At 35.6% G+C, this 12446-nt stretch overlaps 2 protein-coding genes across 2 annotated transcripts in view; one reads left to right on the top strand and one right to left on the bottom strand.

Annotated features, from left to right (window-relative positions):
* Positions 1-12446, top strand: part of LOC139979224 (C-type lectin lectoxin-Thr1-like) — a 50596-nt gene that overhangs the window by 4041 nt on the left and 34109 nt on the right. The gene's annotated exons all lie outside the window — the stretch shown is intronic.
* On the bottom strand, positions 1627-10463 carry LOC139979094 (uncharacterized). Its single transcript, XM_071989797.1, has 3 exons — positions 7494-10463; positions 6460-6555; positions 1627-5977 (listed from the first exon to the last, which is right to left on the bottom strand). The coding sequence occupies exons 1-3, from the start codon at positions 7971-7973 to the stop codon at positions 5630-5632; spliced, it is 924 nt and encodes a 307-aa protein (XP_071845898.1). The 5' UTR covers positions 7974-10463; the 3' UTR covers positions 1627-5629.

Genomic DNA, 12446 nt, shown 5'->3' with positions numbered 1-12446 from the left:
ATTTTATTAATCTCTGTTGGATCTGTCATCGTTGCACCAAAAGTGCGGTGATTTTCATGGATTAAGAAGTGACACAGTAACGACGTTTCTCCGAGGGAATGATCTAACGAACTCATGTATATTTCTAACGATACTAGTATATAACATAAACACGTGGCTTGGGAACACACAACTAACAATCTGGTCGTAAATAGCCCAGAGTTACTCATATCTGGAGTCAGTGAGGAGATGTCCCCCTTCTTAGAGGCAGGATGCCTCAAGTTTTTCTGGTTTTCGGCTTCAGGCTCGAAGCCATTGCCCATTGGTATCCAAGATGGCGGTCCTACCAACATACAGCGAGCTGGCGTTAATGGAGTTTCTTGATGTCCGCGATCTTACGCGCCGCGAGCGTAGAGTCTTCTTCTTTTCCGCGAGCGATCTGTACTCAGTTAAGTAAGAGATTAAGTCATAAATATTGTTTATAAATGCTGTACGTACCCTATTGTTAATTAATTGAATTGTAGTTTTAAGTGTTGCCCTTTGGCTAGGCTGTGCTTTACTGTACAAAGTACATATGTTAGGTTATATTTTTAGACCTTGGTCCTACGGGTTCGTAGCGTGTCTTGTTTATCGTTAAGCACATGGGTGCTATTGCGTACTATTATATTGTACTGTATTGTATTGTACTGATTATTGAATATTGTACCTGTCGAGTACTGCTCGCTGTTTAAAGAGTATTTTTGTATTCTGAACATTATTTGTTTACTGTTGTTTATGTCTCAGACATTGTCCTTGAATCTTTGCCATTTTGGATAGCTATAGAGCGACAAGACTCTTGAGAGTTTGTGGGTTCAGGAGGTGAAAATTCCTACTGTCTATGAACAGTTAGGTGGAAATTCCTATAATGGTTGCAGCTGGCATGGGTTGTCCTGACTATTATTGAGGTGTTAGAAGTCCTCGCCTGTTGGCAAACGTATTGTATTAATTCTAAGTTCAGATTATTTCATTATGTTCATTATACATTTTGTACAGTATTGCGGGTATTCATTCTTTAATTGTATTTGTGTTGAAATGTTATTGATATTTCGTAGTATTGAGTACAGGTTTTCCCAGAGATTTATTTAGGTCATTAAGCCATGTATATTGTCATGTATCATGATTTCTTCATATGTATATTTATCATTTTGTAGAGTTTGTAATAAATTGTCAGCCGTTGTTTCAACGCAAGAACACTCTTGCATCCGCATTTACAACTTGTGAGTTCGAGGCGAAGGACCCTACATCTGGTAATTTCCCCCGCCATCCGTGGTTATATATATATATATATATATATATATATATATATATATATATATATATATATATATATATATATATATATATATATATATATATATATATATATATATATATATATATATATATATATATATATATATATATATATATATATATATATATATATATATATATATATATATATATATATATATATATATATATATATATATATATATATATATATATATATATATATATATATATATATATATATATATATATATATATATATATATATATATATATATATATATATATATATATATATATATATATATATATATATATATATATATATATATATATATATATATATATATATGGTCAATTCCATGATAAGGTCAACATCATACCAAAAAATTTAAAATCGTTGTACATTAAAATTGTATAAGTTTCCAATAAATAGAATACTTGTAGTTACTAAAAATATTTTTTTCACCCCCAAAACCTCATTTGTTTGATTATGGGGTCGGTAATAACAAATGGTTCCCGTAGAAACTAAATTATGGAAAAAACAGTGAAATTTCATTTTGTGCAGATTTGTACATAGTAATCATAGGTATCATCAGTTTTTTGGACTAATTATATTTGCTATAGCATAGTGCTCACTTATTAGCTTCAATTTTTTTTCTACATCAAGGCATTAGACAATAGTGGTGAATTGAAAACACCCTCGATTTACTGTCACGCGAGTCACAAAATTTACTGTTTTTGTTTTTTTTTCTCCTTGCCTGCACAATATTTTTTCTCCAAATAATGAATATCAAGCCTTCACATAGATACCAAAGGGATTACTGAATTTTCCTTTCCAGAAGATATTCAAATTTTGCAGAAAATCACCCTTTATGAATGTCACGCGAGTCACGTCACGCGAGTCACGTCAATTCAAGATAGTGTTTCTACCTATTTACTGTGTGTTGGACTAATTATATTTGCTATAGCATAGTGCTCACTTAATAGCTTCAATTTTATTTTGATATCAAGGCATTAGACAACAGTGGTAAATAGAAAACAGTAAACACCCTCGATTTACTGTTACGGAGTCACAAAATTTACTGTTTTTGTTTTTTTTCTCCTTGCCTGCACAATAGTATTACTCCAAAATAATGAATATCAAGTCTTCACATAGATACCAAAAAGGATTACTGAATTTTCCTTTTCAGAAGATATTCAAATTTTGCAGAAAATCACCCTTTACGAATGTCACGCGAGTCACGTCACGCGAGTCACGTCAAATCAAGATAGTGTTTCTACCTATTTACTGTGTGAAAATTACAGGGATGTTATCTAGTTTGATGAATGAATCACTGATTAAAGATACCATTCCCCTTTAATTAGGCAACTTGAATAATATGGGCACACATAATGCAACTAATCATCATAATTTCATTTGAAATATCAGAATTTAAAATCATGAATATTTATTCGCAATATAATGCCTATTTTATTACCACATTTGGAAAGTTAGCACATGTCATTGACTTTTTAGTATTATACTAAAACATACTCTATATTTGTATCTGGCAATGCCATGTGCTATGACTTGACAACCTTAAGGTCTTAACTGCTCAATCATTCCCAAAATCCTATGAGCGAATGTATCTTCTCAAATATTACACTTTTGGCTTATTCAAATATGACAAATGAGAATGGTAATTTGAATCACATTTTGATAGATCTGTTTCTTCTATAACTTTCAAATGAGTGACTTCAACAGACTAAATATTGTTATAAATATTAATTGACAAAATAAATTGCCTGAACAACTGTACTACCCGTACAGTATATTACCTACTGTCTGCAGTCATGAAGGTAACTCAGGGACATTAATATCATCTGTACATTCCCAAGGGAAGTACCTTTTGGACACTTTCCAGACCAATGAATATTATATTTCACTATGCAAGATCTGTACCTTCAATTCACTACTGCATTTGGTCTAGAACTATCCGAAAAGTGAACTTGTCACGCGAGTCACGTTTTCTTGTCACGCGAGTCACAATACATCTTCATCGTTATTTTCATGCGTTACAACTTTTTTTCAAAGTTGCATAGCAATTGAGGTAGAGGTATTTTTCAACTTCGGTATGATTATAAAAAGTGATTGGAAAAATTTTAATAAGACATAAGAAATCGAACATTTGTGTGTGCATTCTGATTTTTGCTAATAGTAACTGTCACGCGAGTCACGTTTAGTTTTTCGCCAATTTCACCCCCAATACTTGAGGTAGGAATATTTTTTCTCTACTGTTGTAAGCATTAAGGCGTACATTCACTGCTACATTAATGCTTTTCTCCCAGGTAATTTCTTTATTTGTTAAATGATATCAAATAGAGAGGAATTTGAGTAAAAATGTCACGCGAGTCACCATGGAATTGACCATATATATATATATATATATATATATATATATATATAATAGAGAAAATCGTTAGTAACAATGGTCAGGGTAAAAGGACACCTCGTTTCAGAGATCGATTCGTTATCAAAACAAATTTATTATTCTTGCACTAGAAACCTCTATATTTGCATCGGATAATGTATTTACATATATTTTGTTTCCTCCTGTTTATTTCTTCGACAATATATATATACAGAAACATACAATGTCAAATTTTATTTTGTTGTTACACAATAATTAATCTAGAATGAAGCTGTTTTTTTTAAGTCATCATATAAATGAAAATTCATCTTATGCCCCACCTAATAATATTTTGGAAATGAGTATATCTGGAATAATTCCAGTGTAAAAATTAACAGTAAGACCATTTTTTACGATATTCTGTTCAAAAAGGGGATTATGAAAATTGCCGACTTTTTTTATGTTAATAATAGACCTCTTGATTTCCTTACTTTTGTTAGGACCTACAATATTGGTAATTTTGCGTTTATTCACTACTGGGGTTTAATGAAAGCGATTCCTCGTCATTAGAAAATCGGCTTACAGGATACCGATAATAACCCTACTGTCAGTGAACTCTTACTTGAGAAAATTATGGGTAATTATTCCGTTTCCCACATACTTAATCCGGTTTTTCTAAAAGGGGTAACCTCTTTGCCCACCTCACTTGATAAGTGGAACACTGTTTATTCTTTTGAATCTGAGCAGTGGGCGATGTTGTTTAGGATGCCATACAAGAGTATTACTGAAGCACGTTTGCAATATTTTCAGTTCAAATTTTTGCATAGAATTATCCCTACTAAGAAATTGCTTTTTAATATGAATATTGTAGACTCGCCAAATTGTTCTTTTTGTAAGTTACATGAGGAGACTATTGAACACCTCTTTTGGGAATGTAGCCTGGTCTCCTATTTTATTTTAGATATTGAGAGACGACTATTGAACAAGCAGTTTTTCTTTTCGAAAGAAGATATTTTCTTTGGTTTACTATGTCAGGAATATAGTCCATATAATTTTCTGATATTACATATGAAGATTTATATTTCTGATTGCTCAAGAAGAAATGTACAACTAGACAGGGAAACATTCTTTTATAAGTTTAAGTTTGCTGTAAAAGTTCAACAGTACTGTAAGAAACGCCATTTATATATATATATATATATATATATATATATATATATATATATATATATATAGGAATAACGGAAAAACTGTTAAACAACTATGCTGCATTTAGAGAAAGGCTGGATCTCGAGTGAGATACAATAATTGAATTAGGTAAGTGATTGGAAGTAAAACAGCCAATGTTTGGTTTTTGCAGAGCTTTCGAGCAAAACTAGCTCTTCTTCAGTGCATGATCACCGAAAGTGACAAGCAGTAGCAGGAATTGAAACTGTTTTATAGAGAAGATGTCGGCATGGTTGTAAAGGCAATATATATATATATATATATATATATATATATATATATATATATATATATATATATATATATATATATATATATATATATATATATATATATATATATATATATATATATATATATATATATATGTATATATATGTATAATTTGATACATATATAGATCTCTGATGTCAAATCTAGGGGATCATGAACAAAGTGTTAAATGTACCGCATAGCTATTCTTCAAATTACAAACCAATAAAAAAGGTAAAAAAAAATAAGAATTCCAATTTGGTGTCATGGTTTACAAGTCGCGCAAACTTACCTTTTAACACTTAGGCACAATAAAATATTACTGTTTACAGAATATCATCCAGAGATGATTTCTTCACCCTCTCTGCTACCCCCTCCCTCCCCACTCCCCCCCCCCCAAAAAAAACACACCATCCTGAATCACACACTCAAATTTGTGAATTTAAAACTATAACTGAAAAACGTACTTATAATAAAGCTGCTGAATTTCTCCTCTCTACAGGTGGAGATATTTCTATTCCAACTTCAAAGTCTGATGTAGGAGGATGGGTGGATTGCCCATCTTTTGAAAGTCTGTGAGGTAATTCGTCAATATCTCTGAGGTATGCCTCTTTAGATACAGACGGAATGTCTTGTAATTGGTAATGATCAATACCGTCGTCTACTTCGTTTTCACTTGCCGCCGTGGCCTGGATAAAATTTCCTCCAGTGCCGTTTGCCATCGAGTCCACTTTGGACCTTTCAATGAATAACTTGGTCATGTGTTTAGTAACGTGGGCAGATGCGGTATCGTCCTGGACTTCATCTCCACAGTTCTGTCAAAGAAATTTTTTTTTTTTTAAATGATGTGAGATTATTCAGAAGCAAAATCAATGTTTCTAACATAATATCTGCGATTGTATTGTTTTGAACATTTCTGTTTGTATATGCGTATCATAGTAACTTTACTTCTTTTTCACTTGTAGAAAATATAGCAGGGTAGCAATTAATGCGGCTTTTAGCGTTCTGTATATACAGATGCATAATCAAGAAACCCAAACCCTACCCCCACCCCATCTCATCTCCTCCCCCACACAATCCCCTACCCTACCTCACCACTTTCTCATCCACACCCCCCACCCAATCCCCCACCCAATCCCCCACCCAATCCCCCACCCAATCCCCCACACAATCCCCCACACAATCCCCCACCAACGAGCTTTCTAAAATCACTAAGAGTCTAACATACACAACGCTCAACGCCTATCATCTTAAGATCAATTTCTGTAATTCCATCTAAATTGGTCAACTTATTTACCAGATCAAGGTCATCTAAGTCCACATCATCGTAAAACACAGATCTCCTTCTTTTAGGTATCTGCCTGTTCTTCATCAGTTCCATCAGAATCTCAATCTGATTAAAAATAAGAAAAAAAGAACACCAATAGTAAATCTGAGTTAATATTATACTCGTACCTCTTCAATGATGGATCCAAGATTCCTTAGAAGTGGCAGGGAGGGGTCGGTGGGGGCGTGGGGGGGTGAACGGTAAATACTGCATTTACTATACCGAAATAGCGGTACATAAGAAAACATCGGTAAAATGTTCGAAATTCATCCGCGCGAAGCAGGCTAATTGTCTACTCCACTCTGGACTTTTTGCGATAAAATTATATATAGCTAATTCCGTCTTGGTACAATCTTTCCCATTGAAGGGTGTGGGGAGGGAGGCGGATCTCCTCAATGGATCTGCCCTGCTCTTTTACGACGCAATTAACCTATTCATTGTTATCGTCTTTGCTAATGTTCAATTCATCATTAACGCCATCGGCATCACCACCCTCTACGTAATATTTATCGTCATCGTCATCATCGAAGTCTATGGAAGGGTTACCCCTAGCTACCCCCCCCCCTTCCTCGCTTTCACATATCATTTCTTCACGTCCTCTACCCATGCACTAATAAGATTAATACCAGTTACACCAGACTTAATGATACGCTTACCATCGATAATTAATGTGACGCAGGCCCGTGCAGACAATGCGCCCACCACCCTCCCCGCCCAATTTGTGCCACAACCATTTGAACAAAACCATCACGAATTAAAGGACGACCCTGCCCCCCCCCCCTCCCCACGACAACAACATATAACTCCTGACTTACATGCCTGATGTGTTGACACCACACTACTTCTACCATACATTTAAGCCACTGGGCTGAACATGGACTTACGCATCTCAAATTGCCTACAAATTATCTCTGACGTTGGCTCCTTAATATCCTTATAGGCAATACGTTACTTAGTTCTGATGAAGTGTGGTCTACAAAATGATACCAAACTTATCAATTTACCTGTCGCTGACACTCTTTGACTAGTTCATGCGGATCGATACCACAATCTTCCCACAATTCCACGCAAATACGACATTCGTCAGAATACGTCATCAATGACGAAGATAATATGACATCAGGTGTAACTGGGTACCACATACATAAATTCTGAACTCTCCTCCCACAGATGTATAATGTAGCAGTAGAACCGGAAAGACTGGTAAAAAGACATAGCGCCCTCTTCATCATGAGCCACGACAAAAACTTGAAAGGAAGTTTGTGAGCTGAAAAAACCTTCAAAACTCTCAATGTAAGCGATGTCAAATAAGGGAATATGTTGCCTTTAAGTGACGTAACAGTTTGACGAATAGTCCATAAACATGGAACAGCGCCCTCAATTTTGCATGGTGCGCTTATATTTGCCTCGCGGTACGATGGTGGAAAACCTCTTGACGAAGTGGAAGCGTTGTTGAAATCATAAAGCAATTTGACTGGAAACATATCAACGTCATTGAAATTATTCGGTAGTAACCGTATACTGCTAGCTAAAGCACTTAGCGAAACGGCACTTAAAGTCGTCCTTAGAACAGCTGCTGTGTGAAGAAGTGAAGGCAAGTGTATCTTACCTGACCATGCGTGTCTCTTCCTACCCTTACAAATGTTATTGAAATTCCGATCCTTCGAGAAAAAAGCATCTCGACACTGTTTTGTCTTGGTTTGATATTTCCATGATTTCAGCAAATAGAATGGAAATTTAACGATATAACTGAGGGCGCTTTTTCACGTCTGGTTTCCGGGGAAACGATGTGGTGAAGAGTATTCGCAAGATGTATCAGCTAGGCTACTGCACCATAGATACATAGCTCTTTTCCCACTGATAACACATGGGTGAAATCTCAGTAACAGAAAGCCTTCCTGTTTGAAAGAACACGATTTAATTTCCCATAAAGGATTAGCTAGGTTTAACGCTTCACTGGAGCATTGATCGACAAATCCCTCCACTTGTTCGATTGAATCGAAACATTCTTTAATCTCGCGTACATGTTTAGATATGTCAAAATTATCTACTTCGCGCCAGAGTGGTTGTTCGTCGAGAATCAAACGTCTCGTCAAATTGTCCAACATACTTCCAAATGGCCTTCCAGTCACGACGCCCTCTAACTTATCTTGTAGTCTGTGAAGCACAACCGGCGCGTTGAGAAAAATCAAACACTGGACGATACCGCTACTACCAACTTAATTTAACAAAGCACGTTCGTCGGGGTTGAGCCTGATCGCCTTGTGATGGTCAGTATCGCGATTAAATATGGCACGTGACAGATAGACTATCACAGAAAACAAAAGAAGGATTAACAACAAGGGTAAAAGTAAGGGGAGACCGCAGAATCACCAGATGAGAATAATAACTAATATTATTAATTGTCGAAATATTCCACATATGTGATGTACTAGCGCATAGGCTCGGAGAGGCATCTCGTTACAATGTTTTAAGTATAACGCACAGCGACGTAGCCAGGAATTTGAAAGGGGGGGAGCACTTTTTGCGACTGATATGGATTTTCAAAATTGTAGGCACGACTATCTGAGCGGAGCGCCACCATCGGTTGGCGCGGAGCGTACAAGAAAATTTTTGGTTTTACAAACCCCCCAGATGGCCGGAAACGGCCCTTCCCGAGTGTTCATTCTGGTTCCATGGCCTCTTGCTAACTTGAGACACCTCATTCAATATCACTTTTAAACCAAAAAACAAACGAGTTAAAATAGTACGTAATTCAATACTACATAATGTTCGGTATTTAAAATTAGCAAAGTACATGTACAGAGTAGTCTTACTTTTCAACTGCTGATACTTGTAGATACATATATAGATAGGCCAGAAATGTCTTTGATACAACTATAGCCAGTAATTGTCTTTGATACAACTGTAAATGTTTAAGTTAGCCTAATATTAGAGAAGGCGAGAGCTATCCGACGATTGCCATCTGATGCAAATTTCTCAACTGTTTTCTCAACTGAAATATTATCTGCGTAAACGGGTTCTTAACTAGATGTTAAAAAAACTGACAAGATCGGATTCTAGACTTTTTCGGCGGGTAGAGTGTTGAATGAAACGGCACGCGATAGAAATGGCAGCCTAAATTAGAAGACTAGGTCACCTAATTTAGCCATATTCTTGCTATGTTCATTTCAATAGTTATTCCTGTCTGGACTCTTAAACTCGTCCAGCAAGCTTATGGATTTGAAATATGGGTGTTTTTAAAAAAGATAACTTGGCCAAAAAAAGTGTGTAGGCCCGGGCCTACAGTGCTACATACTGGCTACGCCCCTGATCACGGATATCATATTATCAGCAGATTTTGTTTCCTGTTTGAATTCTTTTACATGTTCTTTACATAATATATCAGAAAGACAAACATAGTGTTCTTTTACAATTTTTCCAGTAGGATGATTCTTGTTTATTGTCCAATGTCTGGACTTTAATACATTTGACGAACTTAACTGATGGACAATATAAACTTTCATATTTTGTAATATAGCCAGATATGCAGTGGCCTAAAAACAAATATCGTTATCGTTAGCAGTGTAATAATTATTTAAAGGAAGTGCGTATCACGATTGCTATAGCTTAGCTTCATAACATGCTGTTCGTGCACAACTTAGGACGAATCATAGAAAGGATGAGAACGAACGTTGTCGACGTTGTTGTGCATACGGTTCGTGACATTCCATAGAGTGCGGTTAGGTAGGCAATATGTATTTTATTACGCAGTGGCCAACTGTAGGCTTGTAATAGGCTATAGGCTAAATTTAGCTAATTGCATCTGCCAAACTAAGTTAGTAGTTGAATCAGTAGGCGTGAATGTTACTACGATTATAATCGAGTTAACGGAGCTGACGAGTATTCAAGATCAAAAGAGCACTGACAAAATACCATGCTAAAAAACAACAGTTTAAAAAAAAAAAAAAAAATCGACACTGAAAGGGGGGGAGCGGTCGCTCCCCCTGCTCCCCCCTGGCTACGTCCCTGATAACGCACATCTTCCTCATTCTGCGCACCCGTATAATACCTGCGTTGTGTATTAACTCTCTCGAGTAATTTTAACATTTTCCACAATCCTTGCGAAAGAATCATCGAATCATCAAACACCGGTCTGTTCGTATTTCGTACTCTTAATGTAGGTTAATGTTACTCCTCCGTCTGTTGAAGAAGAAATCAAGAATAGAAAGAAAAAAATAACAGAAAAGGTACAATTATATAAAACGAAAAGTAAATGTTGCTAAGCTACGAAGCAGTTTCTGCTTTGTACTGTTTACTATGAATACACTCAAGACAACGCATTGTTGTTCGAAAAAGGGCTTACCTAACGACAGAATCCTTTCAAGTCCGCCTGCTTTATATAACAGTATTAAATTAAATTGCTGCACTATCCTGTGGTTGTTGGCTCCATGGCACCTACCAAACGTTTCTGCCCCAACCCGGCCTCCTGCACTCCCAACCCATTAGAAGTGTACCACCAGTCTCATCAACAATACACAAAGGCTCCTTTTTACCCCCCCCCCCTCCTCGTTCCACTTGTGAATTATAAAAATGGGGGGGGGGGGCTCTGAGCAGAATGATAGCCACGAAGTTATGTAGACTACTAAAGTCTGGCTCTAGCTACGATGAGATTTCTCCATAAATTGTTGTGCGTAATTAGCCCTTGCCTATAATAATTAATAAAGTTAGAATAATTGAAATGTTCGTCAGGGAAACTAATGGATAACCCCGCTCAAATATTACGTCACGTAAGTTACGCGCATCTAGATGAAAGGAATAAACAATATTGTTTATTTGATCTCAAAGTCTCTCATCAACATTAAATAGCATTTGTCAGACAGGGAATTCTGGTTACGTCAGTGCCAAGTCGAAAGGGAGATCCCCGGTATTAGTGTATTGGTGTCTTCTGGGGAGTTATGAGTACATGGCTGAAGGCATGGCAGTTGTGTGTTAGAAAGGTATACACACGACCTCGATAGAAAAGAAACAAACAATCTTCCAAAATGTCTCATGAATTTATTTTTACCCAATATTTTATTACAACTGTGTACGTCAGATTGACAAACGAATGGTTTCCCAAAAATTGCCAAATATTTGAACGGTTTAAGGTATGAAGACAGTACAAAATAGAGGGCGTTTGACTAAATCAAATGGCAAAACAAGGGCATACAATTTTTATAGGAAAGTTACGGTGGCCTAGTTGGGACATAGCAAAGAAAAGACTTAAGTCAAAATTTGGAGATGAAAATTCAAAATTTTGAGATGAAAAGTCAAAATTTTGAGATAAACAGTCAAAATGTTGAGATTTGGTGACACTGTTTTTTTCTTATGTCCGTAATAAGCCACCGTATGAAGTAAATACTCATAACCTTTAATATACAGCGGGCAGTGGCAAAATACCTCGTCCTCTATATAGCATATAAGAGAAATATTTAAATGTTAAAAAGAAAAAGAGATACATAATCGATAAACATGAATATTCACTTTGTAGATATAAATAGTAATAATCTATAATTGTAAACCCAGAGGCGTCAGAATAATAAATTGGTCATTTATGGTTAAATGAGTATTAAAATGCTACAAGACTCTTATCATAGAAGCTTATCGCTTCGACAATACATTAGAAAATGTGTACTTGGTCTATTAAAGAAAGTTATCGTTTGATTTATGAAATTCCAGAAATTGGTTAAATTTCAAAGAACAATGAGGAATAAATCATTTAATTTCAAACTGTTGCATTGTTTAAATTCAACGGGTGATCAGCTAGAAATTTCTTGTACATTTTGTAGAAATATAACAGAGAATTTCAACACTGTAAAGAAAATTGCTCTCATAATCTATGACATCAGGGTTGCTATGGTTTTCTGTGACGCAAACCGGCTCAATGATGGACCAAATCTTATGAAATAACTTCAAATACGAATTTTCAGTTATTT

Source organism: Apostichopus japonicus, chromosome 1 (assembly GCF_037975245.1).
Source record: "Apostichopus japonicus isolate 1M-3 chromosome 1, ASM3797524v1, whole genome shotgun sequence".
In the NCBI taxonomy this organism is placed as follows: Eukaryota; Metazoa; Echinodermata; class Holothuroidea; order Aspidochirotida; family Stichopodidae; genus Apostichopus; species Apostichopus japonicus.
This window is presented reverse-complemented; position numbering and strand designations above follow the sequence as displayed.